The sequence below is a fragment of the Indicator indicator genome, chromosome Z (assembly GCF_027791375.1).
Source record: "Indicator indicator isolate 239-I01 chromosome Z, UM_Iind_1.1, whole genome shotgun sequence".
Classification (NCBI taxonomy): domain Eukaryota; kingdom Metazoa; phylum Chordata; class Aves; order Piciformes; family Indicatoridae; genus Indicator; species Indicator indicator.
This window is the reverse complement of record NC_072053.1, coordinates 67,532,083-67,556,727: the sequence shown is the minus strand read 5'-3', so window position 1 is coordinate 67,556,727 and position 24,645 is coordinate 67,532,083. Positions and strand designations below refer to the sequence as shown.

The 24,645-nt window shown below is 40.0% G+C and overlaps 1 protein-coding gene across 7 annotated transcripts in view; it reads right to left on the bottom strand.

The window, feature by feature from the left end:
- APC (APC regulator of WNT signaling pathway) overlaps positions 1 to 24,221 on the bottom strand; it is a 60,026-nt gene extending 35,805 nt beyond the window's left edge. For all 7 annotated transcript variants that reach the window (XM_054397943.1, XM_054397945.1, XM_054397948.1 and 4 more), the window contains exons 1-3: positions 24,087 to 24,221; positions 14,299 to 14,383; positions 8,350 to 8,551 (exon numbers count right to left, since the gene is read on the bottom strand). In XM_054397943.1, the coding sequence (XP_054253918.1) occupies positions 8,350 to 8,551; positions 14,299 to 14,383; positions 24,087 to 24,221 (422 nt within the window). The remainder of the gene's footprint in view (positions 1 to 8,349; positions 8,552 to 14,298; positions 14,384 to 24,086) is intronic.
- Positions 24,222 to 24,645: the final 424 nt, after the last annotated feature.

The following is a 24,645-nucleotide window of genomic DNA, read 5'->3' as shown; positions in this document are numbered from 1 at the left end:
TGCCTTGGGAAATCCTGCTGTGAATGAGATGCTAACAGCTTGCACGCATAAACATCCAGAGACTTTGGCAGTGGAGGCTTTTTGTAGCTTCTCCCCCCAGCCTTTGAATTTTCAAACCGCACAGACCAAGATTTACAAGAACTGACTAATGCTTTAGCACGTATGGGACTGCAAGTAGCCCCAGAAAAAGTGCAACAATCAGTGCCCTTGGAAATATCTTGGGTGGTCTATTAACGATAGCATCATTGTCCCCCAGAAGACTATGTTTAAGACTGAGTTAAAAACTCTTGCTGATGTCCAGACTCTTATGGGAGATTTGCAGTGGATCAGATTTAGAGCCACTGCGACCCCTACTCAAAGGCTCTGAAGCAGTGAGCAGAGCAGAGCATTCACCCAGAGGAGCCAGGCTGAGAAGAGGATGAAGAGGAGCTCTTCGGGATGTCACTCCTGCCTTGTGCAAACATCAAATTTCCAGAAGCAGTAGAGAACAAATCTGCCCCTGCAGACCTGGAGGGAAGCTACCCCACTGCTCCCAAGAGACCCTCAGAGGACAGCTGGGCTGTCCTCCCTCCAGAGCCAGCCCCAGCAGAGGGGAGCCCCTCTGAGAGCAGTGAAAGCATGTGAGTCAGATTGCAAACCATGCCAAAGCCCTCAGAATCTGCTCATCCTCCTGCAACTGCACAGCAGTCAGCAGCATCCTCAGAGCCAGCAGAGCTACAGAGCTCAAAGAGGTGGAGAGCAGAGCGCAGGGCAGGACAGAGACTCTGAAAGAGGAAAGACCAATGGATCTCCGAGTCTTTGAGCTGAACTCGGATAGTGGGAAGTCCACCCCCTCCAACAATGGCAAGAAAGGTTCCAGCACTTAACATCAGTGAGGACTCAGCTGCAGCTGCCCACAGAGGTGAATTGGTGGCAGCAGTGGCTTCAGGCACTTACATGAGAGCATTTCTGTCCTGCAAAGCCCACGAGGACTGAGCTGTAGCTCAAATATAGCTGTACCTGGAAAACCTATTGTGGGAGGTGACACCAGTATAAGGGTGACATTGGAGGGCCTGTATTCCCTCTGGTTGATGGTTGAGATCTCTGAGTCTGCAGCAGAGCTCCCAGGGTGCAGTGCTCTCATCTATGTCACTTTTGGGGTTTTCTTTTTCTCCCTCTTTAGAAGTCAAATTAATTATTTGGTTGTCTGTGCAGCATTCCCTGTTCTGATCTACACTGCACCTCCCTGAGCCTTTTCTAGCTGGGGTGAAAACCAGGAACAATTCTAACAGCTGGCAGTTTTGTGGTTTTTCCAAATCTTTTAAAGACTTGTAGTTAGCAGCAATTAAAGGAATTCTACAGAGTCAAAAAAAAAAAAAAAAAAAAGTGCCTTCCCCCCCAAATCCCTCCTTCTGACCCCCATCCTCCCTCCCTCCTTCCCCCCTTTTTCCCTTCATTCCCATCCTTCCCCCCTCCCTCCTTATCTCACTCCCTTGTTTTGCAGCTGTTGACAGTCTGCAGAAACCTGTGTTCTGATTTTAAAGTAACAGTGTTAAGTTTTCTTAAGAAAGGTATCTTGCCATTTCATGCGAACTTGATATATATGTATTGTTTTTATCATTATTTCTGATTGCAAGGGATTTGGGAAATTTATTATTTTAGTGTTTGTAATTGTGTTTTCACAATAAGCACTTATATGACAAATCTGATACTTGTAATAAGGTATGTTGTTATAGGAAATGATGTTTGCTTATAAGTTTTTAGTGGTTGTGTTAAAGTATTTTTCCTAATCAATAAGCATAACACCGTGTAAGTGTTACTGGGTTTATAAGTTTATAGGTTAAGGTTTTTCTTTTCTTTTTTCTGGTTCGAACCTTCCTTTTTTTTTTTGAGTCTGCTGGCAAATTTCAAAAAGAGCTCTATATATATTGTAAATAAGTTTTCATTTTGAAAAGCGCACATTATCTTTTTTTGTTGTTTTTCTTGCACATTACATTGATGGTTTAATTCTCATGTAGTTTTTTACGTTTTTAGGATCTTTTTTGGTATTAGCAGGACTTAGGAGTTTATTTTAGGAAAGTTATAGAGTGTTGTTTTGGTTTTTTGTGTTTATAAAGGTTTTAAGGATTATAAGAATATGAAAAGCGACCAAAAAAAAAAAAACCTTTCCCCCTTTTTTTTGATACAGAGGTTTACCCTAGGGAAACCTCAGGGCTAGGAAAGGGATTCATCTTTTCCTACCTACAGGTTTTGCCTTATACCAGCATGGCAAAGCCCAGCGCAAGACTCAAAGGATGGGACAAACAGCAGTGCCTGTGAAGCTGACAATCAGCTGACCACTGAGTCTGACCACAGTGCCTGTTTAACTTAGATCAGAAGAGTCGATCTGAAGCTGACTGCATGAGTGTCCCCCGAGGAAACATCTCATTCAGGACTGAATGCCTCAATGCCTTAATGTAATGTAATTAGGGAATATGTTTACGTGCATTTATATGTTAAGTCACCAAAATGTTATAGTTAAGCAATGTTTACCCAGGAACAGACAAATGGCCCAGCCTACCTATCTGGTAAAGTTAATTCGTTATTGCAATTGTGGGCTATCACTCATGTTCCCATTATTCCCCATTCCCCTACATGGCATATTGAAGCAACTTTTACAAAAACAAAGAGGGGGAATGGCAGGAGATTCTCCAGAGGCCCGGTCAAACAAAGCTATGTATGTTTTAAACCTTTTGCAGTTCTCGAATGATTCCCAGGAAACACCAATGATGCATCATTTCAATTCTTTGACCACCACCACTGTAGTGCCACCAGGTGTCAAAGTAAAAGTTTGGGATCTAGAAACAGGTCAGTGGTCGGATCCCTGTGAATTAATAACCTGGGGTGGAGGATATGCTTGTGTCTCAATAAGTTTTGGACTGCATAAGCTCCCAGCAAGATGGGTTTGACTGGTGCCTTCATCATCCTTTGGATGCTGACTGCAACAGTGGCCTTGCAGATCCCAAAGCAGCTGCAACACATCAAATTTAGGAAGACTAGCTTGCTGGTAGTCAAGCAGGTGAACGCCACTAGTGAGCTCATGAATATGGGTGTGATGAATTTGAAGGATTATGTTGTATGGATCTGCAAGATCACTCTAAATCTGTTCATAAAGAAATTCAGCGATTAATTGCCCACTCTCAAAAGGGCATTGGTCAAGACATCGGTCTACTTTGGATTAAATGTTTGGCTGGGCCTGAGCATTTGGCTGAAAGGGTTAGTGCAGACTGGACTCTTAATATTAGCAATAGTGTTAATTGGTCTGCTATGCCTTAGTTGTGCTTTGTTGTGTATAAAATGCTTATTGTCTTGCATTACCAATTAGGCTTGGCTTGTGCAAAAAGGAGACAGAGGAATTGTAGAGAAATGGCCAGAAGATAAAAGGCCATGAGTTGCACAATCCAAGCTATACTAACTATAAACAGGCTGACATGTCCTTGAGAGGCTGATAAGAGAAAGCTTGGCAGAGCAGTAAACAGGAGATGAAGCCAGGTGTTGAAGCTGCAAGGCAGAAAAACATTGCTGATACCATATTCCAATCAGCGTACAGTAACGGGTGCATGAACAATGTATGTTAGCCAATAGCGAGATAATGTTATTCACGTGGACAGCATGTAATACTATAAAAGCCTGTGTCTTTTATTAATAAATGGGCAAGATCCTGAACTCATATTGGGTCTCTGTCTTGACTTTGGCTGAGCAGGACTTCAACTCATATTGAGTCCATGTCCTGGACAATCTCCTACAACGCACCAAACTACATTTAAGAAAAGGCCTGGATATTACACGCCTGCATCACATTACTGAGTTAAATTACCTCATCTGCCTGTGCAGATGGGTATGGGTATCACTCATACCAAACTTTAGGTAAAGCACACAAAATCCATTTGTACAAGTATGAAAAATACATTAAGAGTATTTTCATTATTCTGTTACAGACAGAATACATTTATAGTTGTTTAAAACATTTTAAATGGGTAGCACATACATACTGCATATGTGAGTAGTATATATGAGAAAGTTAAGATTAACATATGCAGACTATGAAGAAAAAATACAGTAGAAATTTTACATATCAATCCTTCATGAATTACATTTCTATATTTGTAAATGTTATCAATATAATTATATAGTGTTGTTACACTTTTCCAAAATATGTATTAAAATTTTGAGGTAACATCTGGCTACTGGGAGTATACAGAAAAGTCACTCTTTCTGGCTTTCTTGTTTGTTTGTTTGTTTTGTTTTTAAATACAGGTTTACTAGATTCTTATACAACCTTTCTGTGAGTATTCTTCTTTTGAATTTTTAATAATTGTTCATTAAGAAAATGCTAAAATCAACAGTTAGCCAGAAGACAAAATATACATACAAGTTTGGCCAGTATTATATCCTATCCCTTTACTTCTGCACACCTCTCTCTAAACACAGGTTGTGGTCTGAGCCATATTAACCTTTATAAAGTACACAAACATATTATGGATAATTACTTTTAAGTAATTAAGGAACAAACCACAGCATACAACAAAAATACAATTTTCCCCTGACTACTTCAATAATGAATCCCAGTTAATATTTAAGATGAAGATAATCTGTCCACATGACAACTTCACAGACAAGAATTAAATCCCACTGTATTTTGAAGGATCTGTTTGACTTAGCTCCTGACATAATTGCTTCAAACCAGTTTTGATGACTTAATAGTTATACTCCACACCCAATGCAAGTGATCTGATCAGTCTTCAAATGGAAAATCTACAGGATCTCTCAGAGGTTCTTTCCAACCCCTACCATTCTGTGACTCTGTGACTTGAACTGCAGAAGACTGAAAAAAATCTATGCACATTTAATTGCTGAATGTTTTTAAAACACAATAGAATGACATGAATTTCCAGATTTGCTTCAGTAGTTACATTGAAATAGAACTGTCTTAAGAATGTTGAGACTGCACATGAAGTCATTTACTGGACAGCTTTTACATCAGAAAAGTTTACAATCAACACCAATGAAAAGCCATATAAACAACTGCAATACTGTTGCAGGTAACTGTAGAAAGATTAAAGGGAAACAATAATTCTTCAGCCACAAGGATGGAATTCTTGCCAGTCCCTTAAATCCTTTAAACAGAGTAAATAGATGGTTCTTGGGGAATGCCCCTAAGGAAAGTAATTTTTTCAGTCTTTTACCTGATGCCTGGTCTCTGTTCACCCAAGTATTCTGCATGGCTTCCATTTTACAGCTTTGTGTGCCTATGCACTGTTTGTGTCCCATTTGTGAAATCAAATTTGCAAAAGCGTAATTATTGCAATCCTTATAAAAAGTATTTTTATGACGTGAGTATTCGCAAGTGTGAAAGGACTGACTTATTTTGCCTCTGGGTGTCAAATAACTGGTAGCAGAAATCAGAGCGATTATTTTCAGCTAAGTGAATATGTGATTAAGTTCCTCTTGTAAAATGCAGAGTACTCAATTTCTGTGAGTCTGTTTCGGTACGTACAACAGATGCTAGAAGCAATAAAACTAAGGAACCATGAGTGTTCCTTAAACACTCAAGGGCAAATTTAATTTAATAGTATCATGTTTGTTTCTTTGCAATGCCTTCTTTGATATCACTGCTCCATGACAATTTAGGTTTTAACAATGTCCTTAATGTCTCTCAGCACAAAGCCTGAAGAGCTGATACAATTACAGCAGGTTGCACTTGAGTTTGCTTGAAAATAAGCTGCAAGTCAATGCAGATCTGTCTGATAAGCTGCTCCTTGTATTTACATTACTGTTGGATACTCGGCCAACCAGAAAGAGATGTACTCTCAGCCTTCTGAAACCTTGAGGTTAAGAAAGCATTTAAGGTGGAAGAGCTATTACTGATCATGGAAAAGTTCATGGAAAAATCCAGCACAGCTATTCATATTTCAAAATGGTTTACACCAGGCCTTCTACAGCATCAGAGCAAATCCTGTTATCTGACATACATTGTCAAGTGAGAATGCAGTGTGGCAAAAGAAGCAAACTTTACTATTTTGGAGTTAAAAATTTTCTAACTTGAACTGCTTTTCTGAAGGGTAATTTTGAAAGACTTCTGTAATGTATTTTTGAAGACCTCAAAAAACATGTGTTGAATAAATGTGGAAAACTTGTTTATTCTTTTTGACATATTTTCAGTGTCATTCCCAGCTAAATGGCAGACGGGAAACAAACTATGTTACGCTACTTAAACTATTAAAGTTACACTTATAATTGATACTTCCACTTCAGCTGGTAGGTGATAAAGTAAAAACTTGAACATGAAACACTGCTCCTAGATGCTGTAAAGACACAGGTAAGTTGTACTGTCAGCCAAAGGAAAGTAAGTGTAGGGGGGGGGAAAAGAAGTCATGAGACAGCAAAAATGTTCAAAATCACCATTAATAAAAAAAAAACCAACAGAAAAAAAGGAAAAAAAAGAGTGGCATAAACCACTAGGAATAAACATGGCATACAAACACTTTCATTAAAAACATCATTACAAGATGTTCATTCTTAGTGGTACATTACAGAACTCACAAAGGTGAGATTACTAAGTTTACAAAAGGAAAACCAACACAAAAGTAACCTGCAGCGTACTTTGAAAAGTTTTGTTGTGTCTTACCAAATATATCTGGAAATAGCCAAAGAAAAAGCAGGAGACATTTAATGAACAGTGTATTTGAAACTGGCAACCTAAAATTATACACCCCCCTTTTTTTTTTATCTTTTCTTTTGGCTTTGAAATTAGAGATAAGCTAAGCAAATAAGAAATAGACAATTTCATCTTCATTCCAGTAAATAAATCAACTGATTAATTCTCTTCCACTCTGATCACTTTTAGGTAAGCTGAATGTTTTTCCAAAACAAACCAAATTTTACCAATTTTTCTTTTTTACTTTAATAAACATCTGTACATTAACAAACATCTAGTACATTAATTAATATGTTATGAGTTTGTCAAATTCACACAAACTTAATACCATTATTTGATCCTTGCTCAAACATTGTTGCACAGAAGCAGCATATTTTATGCCAGTGTGGTAAGATACTGAGTGGAAATGGCTCCTGTTGCAGGTTTTGAAAAAATGCTTTTCTTCTACATAATGTTAATATTTTGATGCTTGTCAAATTCCACAAGATCTCTGAAAGTCTGTTTTAATTCTATCAGCAAATATCATGTTTTTATACATAGAAACACAGAAGCTTAGTAAGTATGCCAAACAAGTTCAGTGACAAAGTACAGGGAAACAAGTGGTTAGTTTTCTTTCAGAAATGGTAGTGATTTGAGATGCATGGTCATACACCTCCCTATCCCATTTGGCTTCCCTGGGTTCACATTAATACCCTACATGTCCTTTGGAACAGTACACTTGTACTCTTACAGGCCATTTAGATTATTCACCATTTCACTAATAATGATGTCAGATGCGATCTGGCAATGCTTCTACAATACAGATCATCTACCCCGCACAAATCTTCAGCCCATCAGCTATGAGAGTAACACTGCCTAAGCCTAAGACCATCTGAAATGACGGTATCTTTATCCGTATTTTTTACGTTATTTGCAATAAAGACCAGCTCACTGTCTAAGCTGTCTTTATTGCTGACATGTCTGAAGAACTATCATCTTAGAATCATCTTAGAATGACAGTGGGAAAAAAATCACAGATCATAAATCAGATGTGCTAATCACCTTGAAGAACTCCAGCTGCTATAAACTAATACCACTTGTTCCAAGTGACCTGGAGTTCACTTGAAACATAAATGCAAGGCCTATTAAATGGATACCACTACCTTCCAAGAACAGAAATTCCATGATTTTGTCAATACAAAACATCAGATGGGAACAACATCTGGAAAATACAAATACTTTTGCTTAGTTGACATTTTTGCTGAGAGCAGAATCACTAGGTAAATGTCTGCTAATAGCAAGTAACTGATGAACCTGCCATGCAAAAAAATACAAGGATTGCACCAAGTGTTACCAGCATGTATCAACAGTGGTGAAGTGATAATGGAGGTGTTTGAGATGCTCCATGCTCTCTCTCTAAATATATTTCAGATGTTGACAATCTGCAGATCAAAATAATTTTCAGCAAAGTGAATGAAGAAATACCTATATGAAGAAGCAGTAGAAACTGCATGATGTATTTAACATTTGTTTTATTTTTCAGTGTACAGATTCCTGATTTCCTGAACTGTCAAGATAAATGCACCACTGATCTCAAAACCGTATGTATGATAGCTGAATACTCAGTGCGTCAGTAAACTTTTACATTAAAACTGAAGTCTGTTGATACTGGATGTATAAACAATGAAAATTACCTTTCTTTTTCTAGCTCTTCTAAATAACCAGTGCTCTCCCTGCTTCCATTCATAAATCCTCTTCTTGGAAATGATCCCATGGTAACAGGACTGCACTCTCCTGAACGGCTTGACATGGACCCTTCTCGGCTCCCATATGAACGCATGGACACCTTAGGCCTTAACTTCACGCCAGGGAAGTTACTGCTTTCCAAGTTCAGTTCTAGACAATAAAAAGTAGACATTTTCAAAGCCGAAGTTCAATAGCACAAATTTAAAATATAATCTAAAATTTCTATTTAAATTCCTTATTTCCTGAACAAATTCGTGATTTTTTGATGGATGCGTTTTGTATGGAAATCCACAGAAGAATGTAACAGGAACAAACCCAATCTTAACAGTACACTTCGAGAGCAAAAGTAATCTGAGCAGATGGCCAAACTGTAATCCTGACAATCAGAACAGTCTCCCCACATGAGCCTGCTTGGCTCTTTTCCAGAGGCTTAAGAAATGGGCAGAGTTTTGCATTAATTGTTATGTATTGTTCTGGTGGCCCACTTCCAAATAGCTTCTCAGAGATCCTTCCTGCAGATGCTTCACTGTTACAGAAATCCTGACGACTCTTAGTCACAGGGCCCCTAAATGTAGCCATCTCCTATGATATTTTTGGTTCAGTGGTAGAAATAATGGATTTATAGAGAGTCTGGGCTTGTTTTGCACATCCCATACAATGGGATGGGCACACACTCCAACACATGCTCTAGAGAAGGGGGCATCAATTTGCAGCATGGCAGATACAATTTCTGTAAAATGAAACAGAGAGGGCAGGGCATGCAAACAAGTTTAGAAAATCAATGGAACTGTGGTGGGTTGAAAACTCTCCCCAACGTTAAATTGCCAGACCAGCTCAGATGGAAGCAGATGAAGCTGTATTTACAAGCAAAACTACAATCTAAATTGGAAATGCAATGAATATGAACAAAATATACAATATTTACAATACTTGCAAGTATTTGCTATTTATAAACAGCACAAGAACCCCCATGGACAAACCAGAGGGTTCCCCTTCTCTGCTCTCTTCCCTGTACTCACCCCGTACACAAGGGACAAGAGAAAGAGAAGAGAGTTGCGTGTTAAGATACTCAGCCACAACAAAGAACACAGACAAGGTCAGCAAAGCCAAGCAGAAGCACAAGTTAGTGTCTCCCAGAGTGAGGAAGCCAAAAAGAGAGAAAGATCGTTTACAGATCTATGTTTTATGTCTGTTACCTATCCAGTGGGATTCTTTAGAACTTACTGTTATTTTCCTTTTTACACCCAATAGTGGTTAATTTACTTTCTACTATTTTCTGTTCAAGATCTGTGGAAAATTTTCTAGGCACAGCCTAAGACTACCACAATCCAACCCCTTCTAAATAATTTTATTGGTTGCTAATACTATCCATGTAATCCAAAACAATATCTACAGTAATGAGTAAATAAAGTTCAAATTTTCAGTTCATCTTCCATTCCAGCTATATCAGATGTAAATGATTCAAAAGTTCAAAAAACAGGAAATAAGAGAACAGTTTGTATCTTCATATACGAGATGAACAAAAGGATAGGGACTGTCAGGTGACTCAGGGTTTGTGCACCATAGATTCCTCACAGATTCTTCTTTTGGGTGCAGTGTTGTACCTGAAAACAGAAACTCCTAACAGCTTGTACTATTCACTCTGAATTTAAACTTTCTCAGCTAAAGTTAAATTTCGTTGTGGAATACACTGAATTTCACCATTCTCTTGCATTATTCAGTAAGTGTGACCAGGACCTTCAGCAGAAACCACCCCTCTGATAGGCTTGGCCTCTCCTGAAGGAGAAAATACCCAAACAATTTTCCCTAACAGATGCTTTTCTCAAATAACAGAAACTTTATCACCTTCTGCCTTCTGGAACAAATCTGATTGTGCAAGTCCAGCTCGATTTACAGAACCTCTACTATTTACCAACCAGGTTACTTGTGCTAGATATTTCTCCCAGTTTTTCAAAGTTCCATCCCCCATGGCTTTCAGAGTGGTTTTCAGCAAACTGCTGTAACGTTCAATTTTCCCTGAAGCTGGTGCATAGTAGGGAATGTGGTATATTCACTTGATGCCGTATTCTTTGGCCCAGATTTTTACGAGATGTTTTTGAAATGAGTTCTTGTCTAACTCAATTCCCTCTGGATTACTGTATCTCCATAGGATTTGTCTCTCCAAACCAATAATGGTGTTATGTTCAGTAGCATGGGGAACTGGGTAAGTTTCCAAACATCCAGTGCTCACCTCTACCATAGTCAGCACACATTGTTTACCAGATCAAGAATGAAGTAGAGTGATGGAATCAATCTGCCATGCTTCACCATACTTAGACCATCATTCACCGTACCACCAGGGCTTGCTTCACTTTGTCTGCTTAATAGCAGCACAAATGTCACAGTCATGTATGACTTGTGTGATAGAATCCATGGAAATGTCAACTGATCTGTCATGAGCCCATCGGTAGGTTGCATCTCTGCCTTGATGTCCTGATGCATCACGAGACCACCAAGCTAAAAAGAGCTCACCTCGGTGTTCCCATTCAAGATCAAGGTCACAGTTCCTATCTACTTGAGAAACTTCTGCAGCCAAATCTGCCTGATGGTTGTGTTGATGTTCCTCAGTAGCTTTACTCTTAGGTATGTGAGCATGAATGTGTCTCATTTCACTGGAATTCTCCTTTCAATGCGAGTAGCAATGTGTTGCCACAGATCAGCAGCCCAAATAGGATTTTCCTCTGCCATCCCTTCTTTTTCCAGTCCTGTAGCCAACCCCACAAAGCGTTGGCTACCATCCATGAATCAGTGTAGAGATAAAGCACTGGGTATCTCTCTTGTTCAGCTACATCGAGAGCGAGCTGGACAGCTTTTACCTCTGCGAACTGGCTGGATTCACCTTCTCCATCTTTTGCCTCTGCAATTCTGCCTGTTGGACTCCACAGTGCAGACTTCCATCTCCGCTTGTTTCCAACAAGATGACAGGAACCATCTGTGAACAAAGGATATTTCTTTTCATCATCAGAAAGGAGGAGATTCCTCAGCACGAGTTACTTTCTCCTCTGGAGGTTTTGTGCAGTCAGTGCCTTCTGGACAATGTGTGACCAGTTCCACCAGACCAGGTCTCTCAAGATTTCCCATTCGAGCTCGCCATGTTATCAGAGCCATCCACTTAGACCATGTGGCACCTGTCACATGATGTGGTGAAGAACCTTTACCTTTGAACATCCAATTCAAAACTGGTAATCTGGGAGCTAGAAGAAGTTCTGACTCGGTTCCAGTTACTTCAGAAGCAGCTTTTACTCCTTCACAAGCAGCTAGTATCTCTTTCTCTGTTGGAGTATAATTTGCCTCTGAGCCTTTGTAGCCATGACTCCAGAAACCAAGTGGACTTCCATGTGTCTCACCTGGAGCTCGCTGCCGTAAGCACCAAGTTGGATCATTCTCACTTGCAGCCATATATAGAATGTTCTTAATGTCTGGACCAGTTTGAACAGCTCCCAAACCCATTGTATGGACTACTTCTTGCTTTATCTGGTCAAAGGCTGCTTGTTGCTCAGGACCCCACTGGAAATTGTTTCTCTCAAAAGTCACATCATAAAGAGATTTAACAATCTGATTGTATCCAGGAATGTGCAGTCTCCAAAATCCCACTGTACCTCAGAAATGTAGAACTTTCTTATTTATGGGATTTGCCATGGTAGAGACATTGTCTATCACATCCATTGGAATATGACGGTGACCATCCTGCCACCGCACTCCCAGAAACTGGATTTCTCTGGCAGGTCCTTTCACCTTGTCTCGCTTAATGGTGAAACTGGCTTTTAACAAAATGTCAATTATTTTGTTACCTTTCTTGAAGCCTTCCTCAGCAGTTTTACCCCACACGATGATGTCATCAATGAATTGAATGTGTTCTGGGGCTCCACCTTTCTCCAAAGCATCATGGTTCACTGCATGACAAATTGTTGAACTGTGTTTCCACCCTTGAGGCAAACAATTAAATGCATGCTGTACCCTTCTCCAGCTGAAAGCAAACTGAGGCCTGCATTCCTCTGCTATGGGAATAGAGAAGAAAGCATTAGCAATGTCTATGGTAGCATACCATTAGGATTCCTTGAATTCCAGCTCATACTGGAGTTTCATCATGTCCGGTACAGCTGCACTCATGGGTGGAGTTACTTCATTCAGGGTATGGAAGTCAACTGTCAGACGCCACTCTCCATTTGGCTTTTGCACAGGCCAAATTGGACTGTTGAAAGGTGAATGAGTTTTGCTGCTGACATTCTGACCTTCCAATTGACAAACCAAGTTATGAATGGGCACCAAAGAGTCACGGTTGGTTCTGTATTGCCTGTGATGCACAGTCTGAGAAGCAACTGGCAGTTTCACATCCTCTACCTCATGTTGCCCCACAACTGCAGATTCATCTGAGAGTTCAGGTCTAATAGACAACTTCAATTTATACAGTTGCTTCCTCTCTTTCCCAGTTAAACTTATGTCAACCTGCATCTTAGTTAACTCTTGAGATCCACCAGTGATTCCCAAAATAGTTATAGACTGCCTGACGCTGCAGCTTCTCCTGCCTCCATGTCTTCCTCACTACTCGAACTGCCTGCATTAGACCCAGATCTCTTATGTCTTTTCCTCTGGTTAGAGACAGAGCAGTTAGCAGCACATTTCTCTCAGCACAATGCTATCAAGAGACCTATTATTACCACCACAAATAACAAATTTAGGCATAGTGAACAGACCATCTTAAGATTCAAATCACCTAGGTAACTTTCAATTACAGGAATGCTAAATTCAAAAAACTCAGGAGGAACACTCCCAGTCACATTGCTATAACCCCCCAAATCAACAAATCCAAGGCAGTAATCACCAAACCTTCTTAACTTGTATCTAAACCAAAGCAACAGCTTATGTACAACGTACCTACTGATCAATCAGTGTTGAAACAAACCATTTATAAAGCATCACACTTAAGACAGAGTGTACCAAATGCCACAAAACCCAATGTAGCTTCATTTTTGCTTCCTTGCCTTGTGTTGGGCAGCCAATGGATTGTAATGTGGGGAGTTGAAAATTCCTCCCCAGCATTAAATTGCCAGACCAGCTCAGATGGAAGCAGATGAAGCCGTATTTACAAGCAAAACTACAATCTAAATTGGAAATGCAATGAATATGAACAAAATATACAATATTTACAATACTTGCAAGTATTTGCTATTTATAAACAGCACAAGAACCCCCATGGACAAACCAGGGGGGCTCCTAGTAGCTTTCCCTTCTCTGCTCCCTTCCCTCTACCCCCTGCCCTGTACACAAGGCACAAGAGCAGAGAGTTGCATGTTAAGATACTCAGCCACAACAAAGAACACAGACAAGGTCAGCAAAGCCAAGCAGAAGCACAAGTTAGTGTCTCCCAGAGTGAGGAAGCCAAAAAGAGAGAAAGATCGTTTACAGATCTATGTTTTATGTCTGTTACCTATCCAATGGGATTCTTTAGAACTTACTGTTATTTTCCCTTTTACACCCAATAGTGATTAATTTACATTCTACTACTTTCTGTTCAGATCTGTGGAAAATTTTCTAGACACAGCCTAAAACTACCACAGGAACTAATCCATCATTAAACAAATGTGTTTTTTTCTGAAGAAAGGAAAAAAATGCAAGTTGTATCATATATTAATATGAAGCCCTAAAGTAACAGTAGCAAAACACAAAGGCAGCATAGAAACACACTTTCTTTTGAGAATGTGTCTTAAAATGCTTAGCAAAACCAATAGATACTGAGACTATGCCTAATCATCAAAGACAGCCCTGGAAAGAAGATGCAGCCAAGGTACAAAATTTTATCCAAAAGGAAAAACAACTGATAAACAAACAAGCCTCTCAGAACATTATTCTAGGTTTACCTTTAAGTCGTTCCAGTAAGTCAATTTGTCCAGAAGATGCCATTGCTTCATCTTCAATACTTCCCTGTAGCTGTTTCAGCACTTCCTGTAAGAAATTAAGCTTAATTAGGAAATCCTTACAAAAACAGACCACATTTTAACCTTGAGTGGAAAATTAGACTTACACAGCTAATTCAGACATTGATGTAAATTGTATTTCATGTGAGCAGTGATGCAGTGTCGTAACTTTAACTGTCATCAAACATATGCTGCAGTATTTCCTCAAGCACTGTCTTGCAGTAAAGTTCATCCTGAGTAACTCACCCTCTCTGCCAGTTCATCTTATTTAGAAGTTCTTCTCAAAGTGAGTACCAGTTATCTCTTAATTTACAGACGTAGAAATGAAAGCATAGAAAAATCAGTTAAAATTTCTCCATTTGTCTATCCAAAGTTGCTTTGTAAAAATAAAATTTGGACATATAACTACTAGTTACAAAAGTATCTTGAATACCACACTTTTTAAATCTCGAAGATACTACAGCATAAGTAAACCCTAGGCGTTACTTTCTTCGGGCCTTAGCATCATTGTAAACCAGCAAAGATAATCATATTACTCTTATTACTACTACCGCTACACCACCAATGCTAAATCACCACCACATCTATGAGGAAAGGACTTAGGATCCCTTCATAGCATCGTATTATTTGGCCATGACTTCTAACATCATCACACCTACAAGCAAGACATTTAGGACTCCCTCGTGCAGCTTAAGCTTCAAAACCAAGAATAGTGCCATACGCTATTGAAACTATGATAAAATTATACAGCTGAAAGAACAGTCTTCTAATGCACAAAGAGATTCACAGTATACAATGACTACTACAGTAAAAAGGGCCTGTAAGCCCCCAGGTCCCTAATGCTCAGTGGCCTAAATTCAGGTAGAAATTTAAATGTAAGCTAGTGAATGCCTTTTCTGTATCATAATGGTTTTCTGTTTTCTATTCACTAGTTCCCTCCCACAAAAGCAGAAAACTTATTACACAAACTCCTCATTTGCTACTGCACCTTTAGCAGTTCTTCAACCACTTCTAGCTCCTTCTACATTTTCCTTCACTGACTATTCTAATTGATGTTCTTGCTCCTAAAGTTGGGCCACAACAAAATTCAATGAAGTATCAAAGAAATCAAGATAATGCCTCTACTGTGTGCCAGACAGGTAAAAAAAAAAAAAAATCTAGAGAAGAAAAACAAACTCTGTTAAGTCAACCAAGCATATAGTACCACAAAGTAACTCCTAAAAGCCAAGAGTACAAACAATAAAAAAAACCAACCTTAACTCTGGCCACACTGGCCAACACACCAAAAATCAGTAAAGAAAAAATTAAGTTGATTCATTAGAGTTGGCTGGAAAATGCACGGAGATAATGCTAGGACACAGGCAGATTCCATACAGGCACCACTTTATGAGGTACACTACTTGCATAGCAATGAGCAATGGAAAGCACACTAGAAGGTCCTCACCAGTCGGTGACACATCAATTAAGGAGGCAAAACATTTATGTTCAACTGCTGCTAATAGAAACTTAGACGAAGAAGTTTCTTTCATTACCCTCTGTATCCAGGTAGACAAGATACTTCTCCAAAAAGCTGACAGAATTAGGTTGATGAGAAAAAAAAACAAATGCCAGAATCAAAGAATACAGTAAAAATGATAATGTATTTGTCCACAGCTTCATAGCAGCACAGTACTGATATCACAAGATGATTATGATACTTTGCAACTGCTTTATATAAATTGTTAAGGTAACTATGTGATCACATTAGCTACCCTAAATTATTAAAATTCTCTGGACCTCTATACAGTAACCTATAACTCTGTTTTCCTAAAAAACCCCAAATGAACAGAAAAACCAAACCAACAACAAAACAAAACCAAAAATCATTGCCCCAAACCTATCACTTTTTGATGTAACAAAGTTCTCCTAGTGCCATCTCATGCAGCATTTTTTAAAGTTAAGAAGTATTTCAGTCCCAACGGACAAAGTACTAATTTTCACCAGAAGTTCCTTCCTGAAATTATTCACTAAAAGTATTCTCCAGGAACACAGGAACTGATGGACTGGGAATCATGCTATTTTTCAGGTGGCCAGAGATTTCTGGTGGCTCTGCTTAGATCTTACTAATACTTTCTGCAGAGTTCCCAAACAAGATCAGATTTTTCTAAAAACAAACCAAAAAGCTCAACCATAAACCACAACAATTATCTAATCATTTAATTAAAAATATTAACAATTTGAACAATAATTTTTAAAAGTTACATGAAGACACACATTTCCTGTTCGAGTCTCAGTGCAACCTCATCACTGCCTACTGCACCCTCACAGGTGCAGCGTGCACCTTAAAAGACAGTGAAGAAGAAATCCAAAGAGACTCTACCACAGTTTCTTTGGATTTCTTCTTCAGCCATGGCTATGGTTGCTACTGCCACACTCTCTCCTTTGCTCCACTTCTAAAACCTCTTTCTATGTTTGCCATGCTAATTCAGAATGTCTCATTAGGTATATAGAGGTAGGGCAGTTTCCCATCACGATTGTTTAATACTTCAGAGCACTGAATTTTACTTGCTGTGTATTCAATTCCACCACTCAACAGTGTAAAATTCTTCTGCAGGTTTCCACACTTCATGTTAATTTTTACCACACTGAACTTTTAAATCTCATTATTCTTCTTTCAGATAACATGATTATGTTGAAAAAACAGAGGCCTCATCAGAAATCTCACCAGCATACTAGTGGTAGAATAAAAAACACCTGAGTGTTTCTTCTGCTCTTCCTTTTCTACCTCAAAGCTGCATAGTAATGAAACAACCTTCCTAAATCAACTTGGGTTCTTCAGGAGTCTCTGACAGAGGATATTACTGAACTCATTTTATAAATGCAAGCACACTCATCAGTGCCAATATTGCTTACCTCCTACTCAAATGGTTCCTTAAAAGAACTCTTGTAAGCTACACTTCTCCACAAGAAAGGAATTTCTGCTTGCAGAACCTCATATAAAGATAGATAATACAGACTGCTTATGTATACAACACGTAACATAATTGTTAAGATCTATATATCAGAGGTCTCTGTTAAGATCTATATATCAGAGGTCTCTGTGAACATGCTGAACAGGCTTCAAAGTTCAAGCACCTAACTTGCCATGATATATTGAAATAAAATTCCTCATGCCTGTTACAAAAATACCTCCTAGCACCTTCTGTGCTTTACAATAAGGATTATTAAACACTGGGGATGATAAACAGCTAGTAAGTGTAAAGTAGGTTTTCAAGGTTAAATACCAAGAAATGGTAGCTAAGAAGATTGTATGACCATAAAAGGGTGTATGGTGAGTTAAAATAAAATGTGATCACCTGCTGTCATAGGTTGAATTTTAGTCTGCTGCTATTCATGCCTCATGCCAGTTTCAAAAAGGAAAGTGCCAGCTGGAACAAAATATTATGGAGGCTATGTAACACGGGAGGCTTCCTGTTCTGGTTCCTACTTTTGAGTTCTGGAGTTTTGGGTGTTGGCTCTCTTCCAGTAAGATGGCAGTAGGACAGGAAGGGGTGAAGGAGAAGCTCCCTGGCTTGGGTGTTTAGCTTCTCTTGCTTCTGCATGCTGCTGCTTTTCCAATGTGCTTTTTCTGCAAATAGGCACGTTACCTCATTTATTCAGTAAAGTCTTATCCCATTTTTTTGTCTCAATGCAGAGGTTTGCTTTTTTGTGTGTTCTTTATTCCCTCACTTCTGTGTTGGGGGAACAGACAGGTTAACCCTTGCGTTAACCCATTACATTCTTCTGGGTGCCCAAGATGGGGCAAAAAAAAGCAGCTGTCCTAAGACAGTCAGATTTCATCAGGAGACAAAAAGATTGAGATAATGAAAGAGAGGTAACAAGAGGATTTAATTAAGGCTTGAAGCTTATTAAGAGAGTTTTATGTGGTTTTATTCCTGTGCAGTGTTCACTATAACTATGTATATGTATCTGCTTTCTGCAGGCAGCTGGCCCCGATGGGCAGGCATTTTCTATATATTCCGTCTGGTGACGAGCTTTATTTGAGAGGAATGGCTTACAGCTCTGATGTTCCTGTGCTGAATACCAGCAGGCCAGATTTTGTTCAGAACAATACAGGACTTTCTCAAGAATATCACTGAGAGATCTGCCCTAGTGCTGGATACTTATGACTGGCAGGGTGTATGGGAACGTATGAGTAAATTCTTAGGGCAGTGGAGTTCTCCAGCGGTTTGGAATTTCACCCCTGAGCAACTGCAAAATTCTGACAAGCTGGCAAAACGTTTGGAGAAAGTTTGTTGTCAGCCTGGGAGTTCCTGAGAGAAAAAAAATCATTGCAGTGTGCTGGGGGCTGGCACATGCCTATCAAGCCCTTCTCATCAGTGTTCAGAGTGCTCAGGAGCAAGAGAAGGTCTCTGGGCCAGCAACAAGGTGTTACGGTAGGGCCATGACATGGCCCAGTACAAACCTAGACAGGCCTTAAGATGTCTAGACAGTGTTCCTTTCTCTCCCCTCCCTCCTGCAGGAAAACAGGGCAACGCAGGAAAAGAACTAAGGGCACAGGACTCCTGCCTGTCTGGTAAACAAGATGTTTATCTGGGGTAAGAGCATGTAAGCTGACCACTGCTCTCTCAGATACAAGGTCCTTGCTTCTGCCTTTTATGGTTATAGCCTGGCAGAACACCTTTTCATTGGGCAGCTATGCATTAACTTCAGTGTCCCATTGGACCAATTGACCTCTGGCATTTTGTATATACACAAGTATATACAAAGTATACAAGTATATAGTCACCCTTGCCTTGCCTTGCTTTGCTCAAGCCTGCTAAAACCTTGCCTTGCTTCAAGCCTACTTGGACCTGTCTTGTAGAAGCTGCCTCGAGCTGCCCTGCTCAAGTGCCTGGTCCAGAGCCTGGGATAAAGCTACAAGCCATACACATGCAAGCCAGAGAAGCCACAAGCCTGGAAGCCACAAACCTAGCCTGCTTCCCCTTGCCACCAGAATCATGCCATGCCTCAGTTTACTGAGAAACCAAGCCAGCACCCATTGCGAAGAGCGTTGTTAACTGCCCGCCGTCCGCTGAAGCCAGATAAGCCAGGGACCACACGGTAAACTCTTCTTGCCAGCAATCTGCCGTGCTGTGCCTTACAAGAGCACCCCAAAGCTAACACAGCAGCAGCAGCAGCATCCCTGTGTGGGTAAAACTAGCTGTGAGTAACTAATTCACTGCCCTTTGGGTTTAATGGTTCTTATTGAGCCTCCCCCCAATGTAATCAAGCACTATCTGCTCTTCGGGACTTTCTCTTTCCAAGTTGTTGCCTCCTGATTTGCATAGAATAGCGTGTAGTTGCCCTAAGACCGCGTATTTCCATTGTAAATATATCTTCCAACCGTACAACGATCCTTTTAACGAGTTTTGGCATATTTCATTAATAAAGGGTTACTATTTTTATACCCATTGGCCATATCGTTTATTATTTATTGTTGTGAGGGTAATTAAATAATATTCCTCCCAACAACCACAACACATGGCTGCAGCAGAGAACCAGTCTGTGACAGTATTGGTCACCTCTATACAGAAAAAGAAGAATAGACGGAAAGCTGCTTGTCCTGCAAAAGGTAAGGACAAACAAGGGCCATCATGGGAACAAGACTGCTTGCTCAGTTCTTATCTCCAGTTTTGGAAGATGGACAAGGACAAAAAGTGGATGAAACTACTTCCAAAATAAATTTCTTTAAGGATACAATGTTGTCTTTAAAATGCCCTTTCTAACTATTAGATTACATAACCAATTAAAGTATGTAAGGCAGAAGAGGAGACAAAAGCACACACGTTAAGGAAAAACAAGACTTTTTCATTGTGAAGGTGACAGAACATTGAAACAGGTTACCCAGAGAGGTTGTGGAGTCTTGTTCCTTCTCTGGAGGCATTCATAATTCAACTGGATAATTTCCTGTGTGACCTACCCTAGGTGATTCTGCTCTGGCAGAGGGGTTGGACTACATGATCTTTTGAAGTCCCTTCCAATCCCCCTAACATTCTGTGATTCTATGATGGTCCTATTGTCATGCACGTGTAGGGTAGAAGGTTAAACTTGATCTCATAGGCTTTTTCCAACCTCAATGACTCTATGATTAACGGTGCAAAGAATCACTGTGAGATGCTTCTGCACTAGCCCACAGATTAAAATTCATAGTGCAAGAACAGTGATTTCCACCACAGAACCACAGCTTGTTTTCCCCACTGCCACCCCTGCTCTTACATTAATATCTGGGACATTACTTGGTGGGAGGGGCTGCTAGGGCTCTGTGACACTTACATGACCCCAATGGATTGTTTTTTCCAAAATATTTAATAGTTTATATGGTAGCCAAAGAGTTTTCAGTTTCCACAGTTGTAATTCTTCTAATCACTTTTCTTGTAACTATCCCTAATTACAGCACTGGAACCATATAAACCATGCTGTGTCTCTTAGTCGAATTACACCACTTCCTCCGCAAGTTTGCAAAACTAAAATTATCTCCTGACTAAAGAGAATCCTGAAACGATCTCCACCAAACTTCACCAACAGACTCCAATCAGAGTCCAAGATCATACCCATACCATTCTTCACATTCATGTCAAGTCAAAGCTGAGGCTTCAGCTCTTTCCAAACACATCTTGAGATTGGATTGGGCAAAGAAAAATTGCAAAAATCCAGAACACATTTCTCAGAAACTCACTGAGAGTGCCAGCGAATCTAGCAAAGTACATGCTATAATAATGGACACATGCATGGTAGAGATGCTAGAGGAATTTAAAAATTATGATGAAAGGATTTTTCATCTGGAAAGAGACTGAGAAATTATGGAGACTCAGAAGCAAAGGCTTTTCAAATTATTAGAGCTGCAGATTAAGGCAAATGCATCCTTAAGAGGATGCGCAAAGGTAGAAAGCAATTTTGACCCTGCCCCAGCAGAGCAGCCATGAGAAAAAGATTTTAAACCACTTTTGTCTCACACTGTGCTGCCTGAAACGGAAAGCAAAAGTGGCACAGAGACCACACCGAGAGAGGCTACTTTCCCCCCACCAGTCGCTATGATCGACCAGCCGCGTAAAAGGGACTCTGCTGACAATGTACTGAACTCGCTTGTGCAAGGCACCAGTGAAAATAAAACACAAAAAGTAGCCTTACCGTCACGTGAAAGGAAATCGACTCACCCGCTGCTGATTGGAGAATGCAAAGACGCCCTCCTGCAACAGTCACGAAATTCTCCATGCTGTGTGTTTCAAAAGGGAAAAGCGTGCATGCAGCCCACACAGAGCTCAACCTGACACAAAGACCCGGCTCGCAGAGAAACTGCCACAAACCGAGGAATAAGCCGGTCCAGAATAACAACTCCACTGATTCAGCTTATGAATCCAGCCCCGCACCACGCGAATTTAGTCCACAAAATCGCCACGGTCCTAAAAGAAAAGCGCTCCTGAAATCCAACGAAAATTCAAGCTGTGAGCTGATATCAGAGCCTGTCCGCCGTAACCTGCGAGAAAGCCAAGCTGCGCTGGCAGTGAGAAAAGAGACTACAACCCGCCGCAGCGCAGAGGAGCCAGAAAAAAATTGTAAGCGCATCTGCTGCCCAAGAATGAGCTCCCAGGAAAAAATTGCAAACTGTAAGTTTGAAAATGCCTCTGTGAAACACAGTCCCAGTGAGAGACGCCATTTTGAGGCGCACACCAGCCACCAAATGACAGCACCGCCTGGTGAGACACAGGAAGTGCTTTGCTCTCAGATGTCCCTGGCTGCTGTACTGTGCCCCGGCCTGGGGAGGAACTGATACTGTGCAGAAAGGGTCCGCAGATGACACCTCAGTTGCTCCAGCCATTCCAGTAGCTGAGGGGAAACAAATTCACAGAGCCACCCTGAAAGCTCTGATCCCTCACCGGTGGACTGGTACCAGGAATGCATTGCCCTGGGAACGCCAGAGCAGTTCACAAGATGTTTAAAGGAGTCTCAAGTCAAAAGAATAGTACTTTGAATTTTGAATCAGAACGGCAGCCGGGAAAAACAGCTTCGTGGAAGAAGCCTTGATGGAAGCCAGAGCTGAGTTTACTCTCCTGCTTCAGCTTCACTAGCCATGCTTGGCATGCGAGAAGAACCTCCCTCACCTCGATATTGAGGAACGATGACTCTCAGTGATAGAAACCCATTTACATCCAGGGGGAGGGAAATGAAGAAATTAAAAACCCCATGGACATTTTGATTAAGTCAGTGTCATACCGGAGATACACCCATCACCAGTCAGGGGGTGGATAATTGAAAGAGTACCACGATATTGGGCTCAGAGCATATGCTGCTCTCTACAGTGTTTTATGCTAACACTTTGTTCACTGCTACATGGTTTGTGTGGTTCTATACACTGGTCAGATAGTGAGTATGGTATTGTAAGTCACTATGCTTAAATATAAACCACTGTATTTGATACGTAAGCCATTATGCTTGTTTAAGATAGGGTTCACAGTGTACCCTCACTTAAGGGCATTTATTGGCCTGAGATCAATTGCCCCATAGTATACCCATTGTAAGGGTAATTAATAATCCCTTTCACAACATTGTTGTAAAGGACTATAATTTAATTTCAATTTAGGATAAAATGCCATTTTAATTTTACACTGCAATGTGAAAATTAAAATGTACTGAAAAATCTGTGGTTCGTTCAAGTACTGTAAGTAATGACTCCAAACACAGGAAGTATTTTTTTTCTTAGAGTGAATATACAAGGCCCAACCTACAGGATGGAAGAAAAGCAACTTCAGTTTGAAGTATTTTTAATTGCTTCACTCATTAGATTACCATACTTAAAAAATATAATTAGTTATATATCATGTCTTGTGATACAAAGATTGGAAAGCAAGGAGACGGACATACAAATGTTAATGTCTAGAATACACCTGACATATACAGCAGTACATACAAAGACACTAACAATTTCTGAGCTGTATTAACTGAGATACCAAAAAGTCTGGTTTTGCTAGCTATTAGCAAAAAGCAGCAGGATTTGTCAGCTTAAAGAAAGCTCTACATTAATGCTGCTAAAATGCCTGTAAAATTCTGCTTTATTCAGTGTCATAGAGATGCAACTGTGTCTTCCTATGCATGAAAATCCATATAAATTCCATCTGAGCATAGGGTTTCCTCTCGGATAGGTGGCTTTGAAGGCCTAGACCTAGCCAATAAACAGCAGATGGGCAGACCTGGGTGAAATCATTAAGCATGACTCTAGCCTCTGGAAGAGGCTGGAGAACTTGTGGCCTTATTTTAAAATGAACTTTTCCATTTGGGAAGTTAACTGATAATGAAGAAGAATGCAGAAAATGAAAAAATTTTAGCCTTACTTAAAAAGCTGAGAACCTCCAGGCTCTCCTGTGTTTTCAAGAGCTGAACGATACTTGATTTGTCAAATTATGTCAGCAGACTCTACTTATTTGCTGGTAAGTACAACAGTGCTAAAAGCAAAGTGCTTATCATGACACACCGGAAAAGAAGATACAAAACTCAGAAGCTGCTTCTTAAAAACTCTTTTGAAGTAGTTTAATTTCCAAATTTAGATTAAAAAAAAGGTGGAATTCTTCACTAAGTATATTTGATGGCTTTCACTTACACAGCCCGGAAAACGACTGACTCTTGAAAGTACACAAACTTGTTGAGCAACTACCAGTCTGTGACACAGAAGACAGCAACAGAAATGCTGATACATACAGGCATAAAGCCTGCAATACCTTCATATTAGATGCCTCTGTTTCCAGTTTTGTTAGGTGATTGGAGTTATCCTCTAGCTCTTGCCGAAGGTTGGAGTTCTCCATCTTTAATGCCTCAACTTGCTTTAACAACTGATCATATGAAGCTGCGGCCATCCTGGGCCACCCTCAGCCCTAAAAAAAGGAAGAGAATATATTAAACATTATAGGAGGTAAAAAAAGGGCAAATTCATTGAATTGTAAAATTATACCTCCCTCTTTCCTATTTACCACCCAATTTTCCAAAGAATTAATTTAAATCCATTAAACCAAACTCTTCATGCCTAAAAGTAATGCCAGTTCAAAATCTTTTTTTCAGTTGGCTTCCATTTGATACACATGAAGAGATAGACAAAATATTCTTTAGGCACCTGGGAGAAGTCTCATGAACACTAACTAGTCACTGCTCATGTGAGGGACTTCAACTTCCCAGATGCCTGCTAGAAGTGAAGTACAGCAGAGAGGGAGCAATCCCAGAGGTTCCTAGAGTTTGTGTTAGAAGAACTTCCTGACACAGCTCATGAGGGAGCCACTAGGAAAT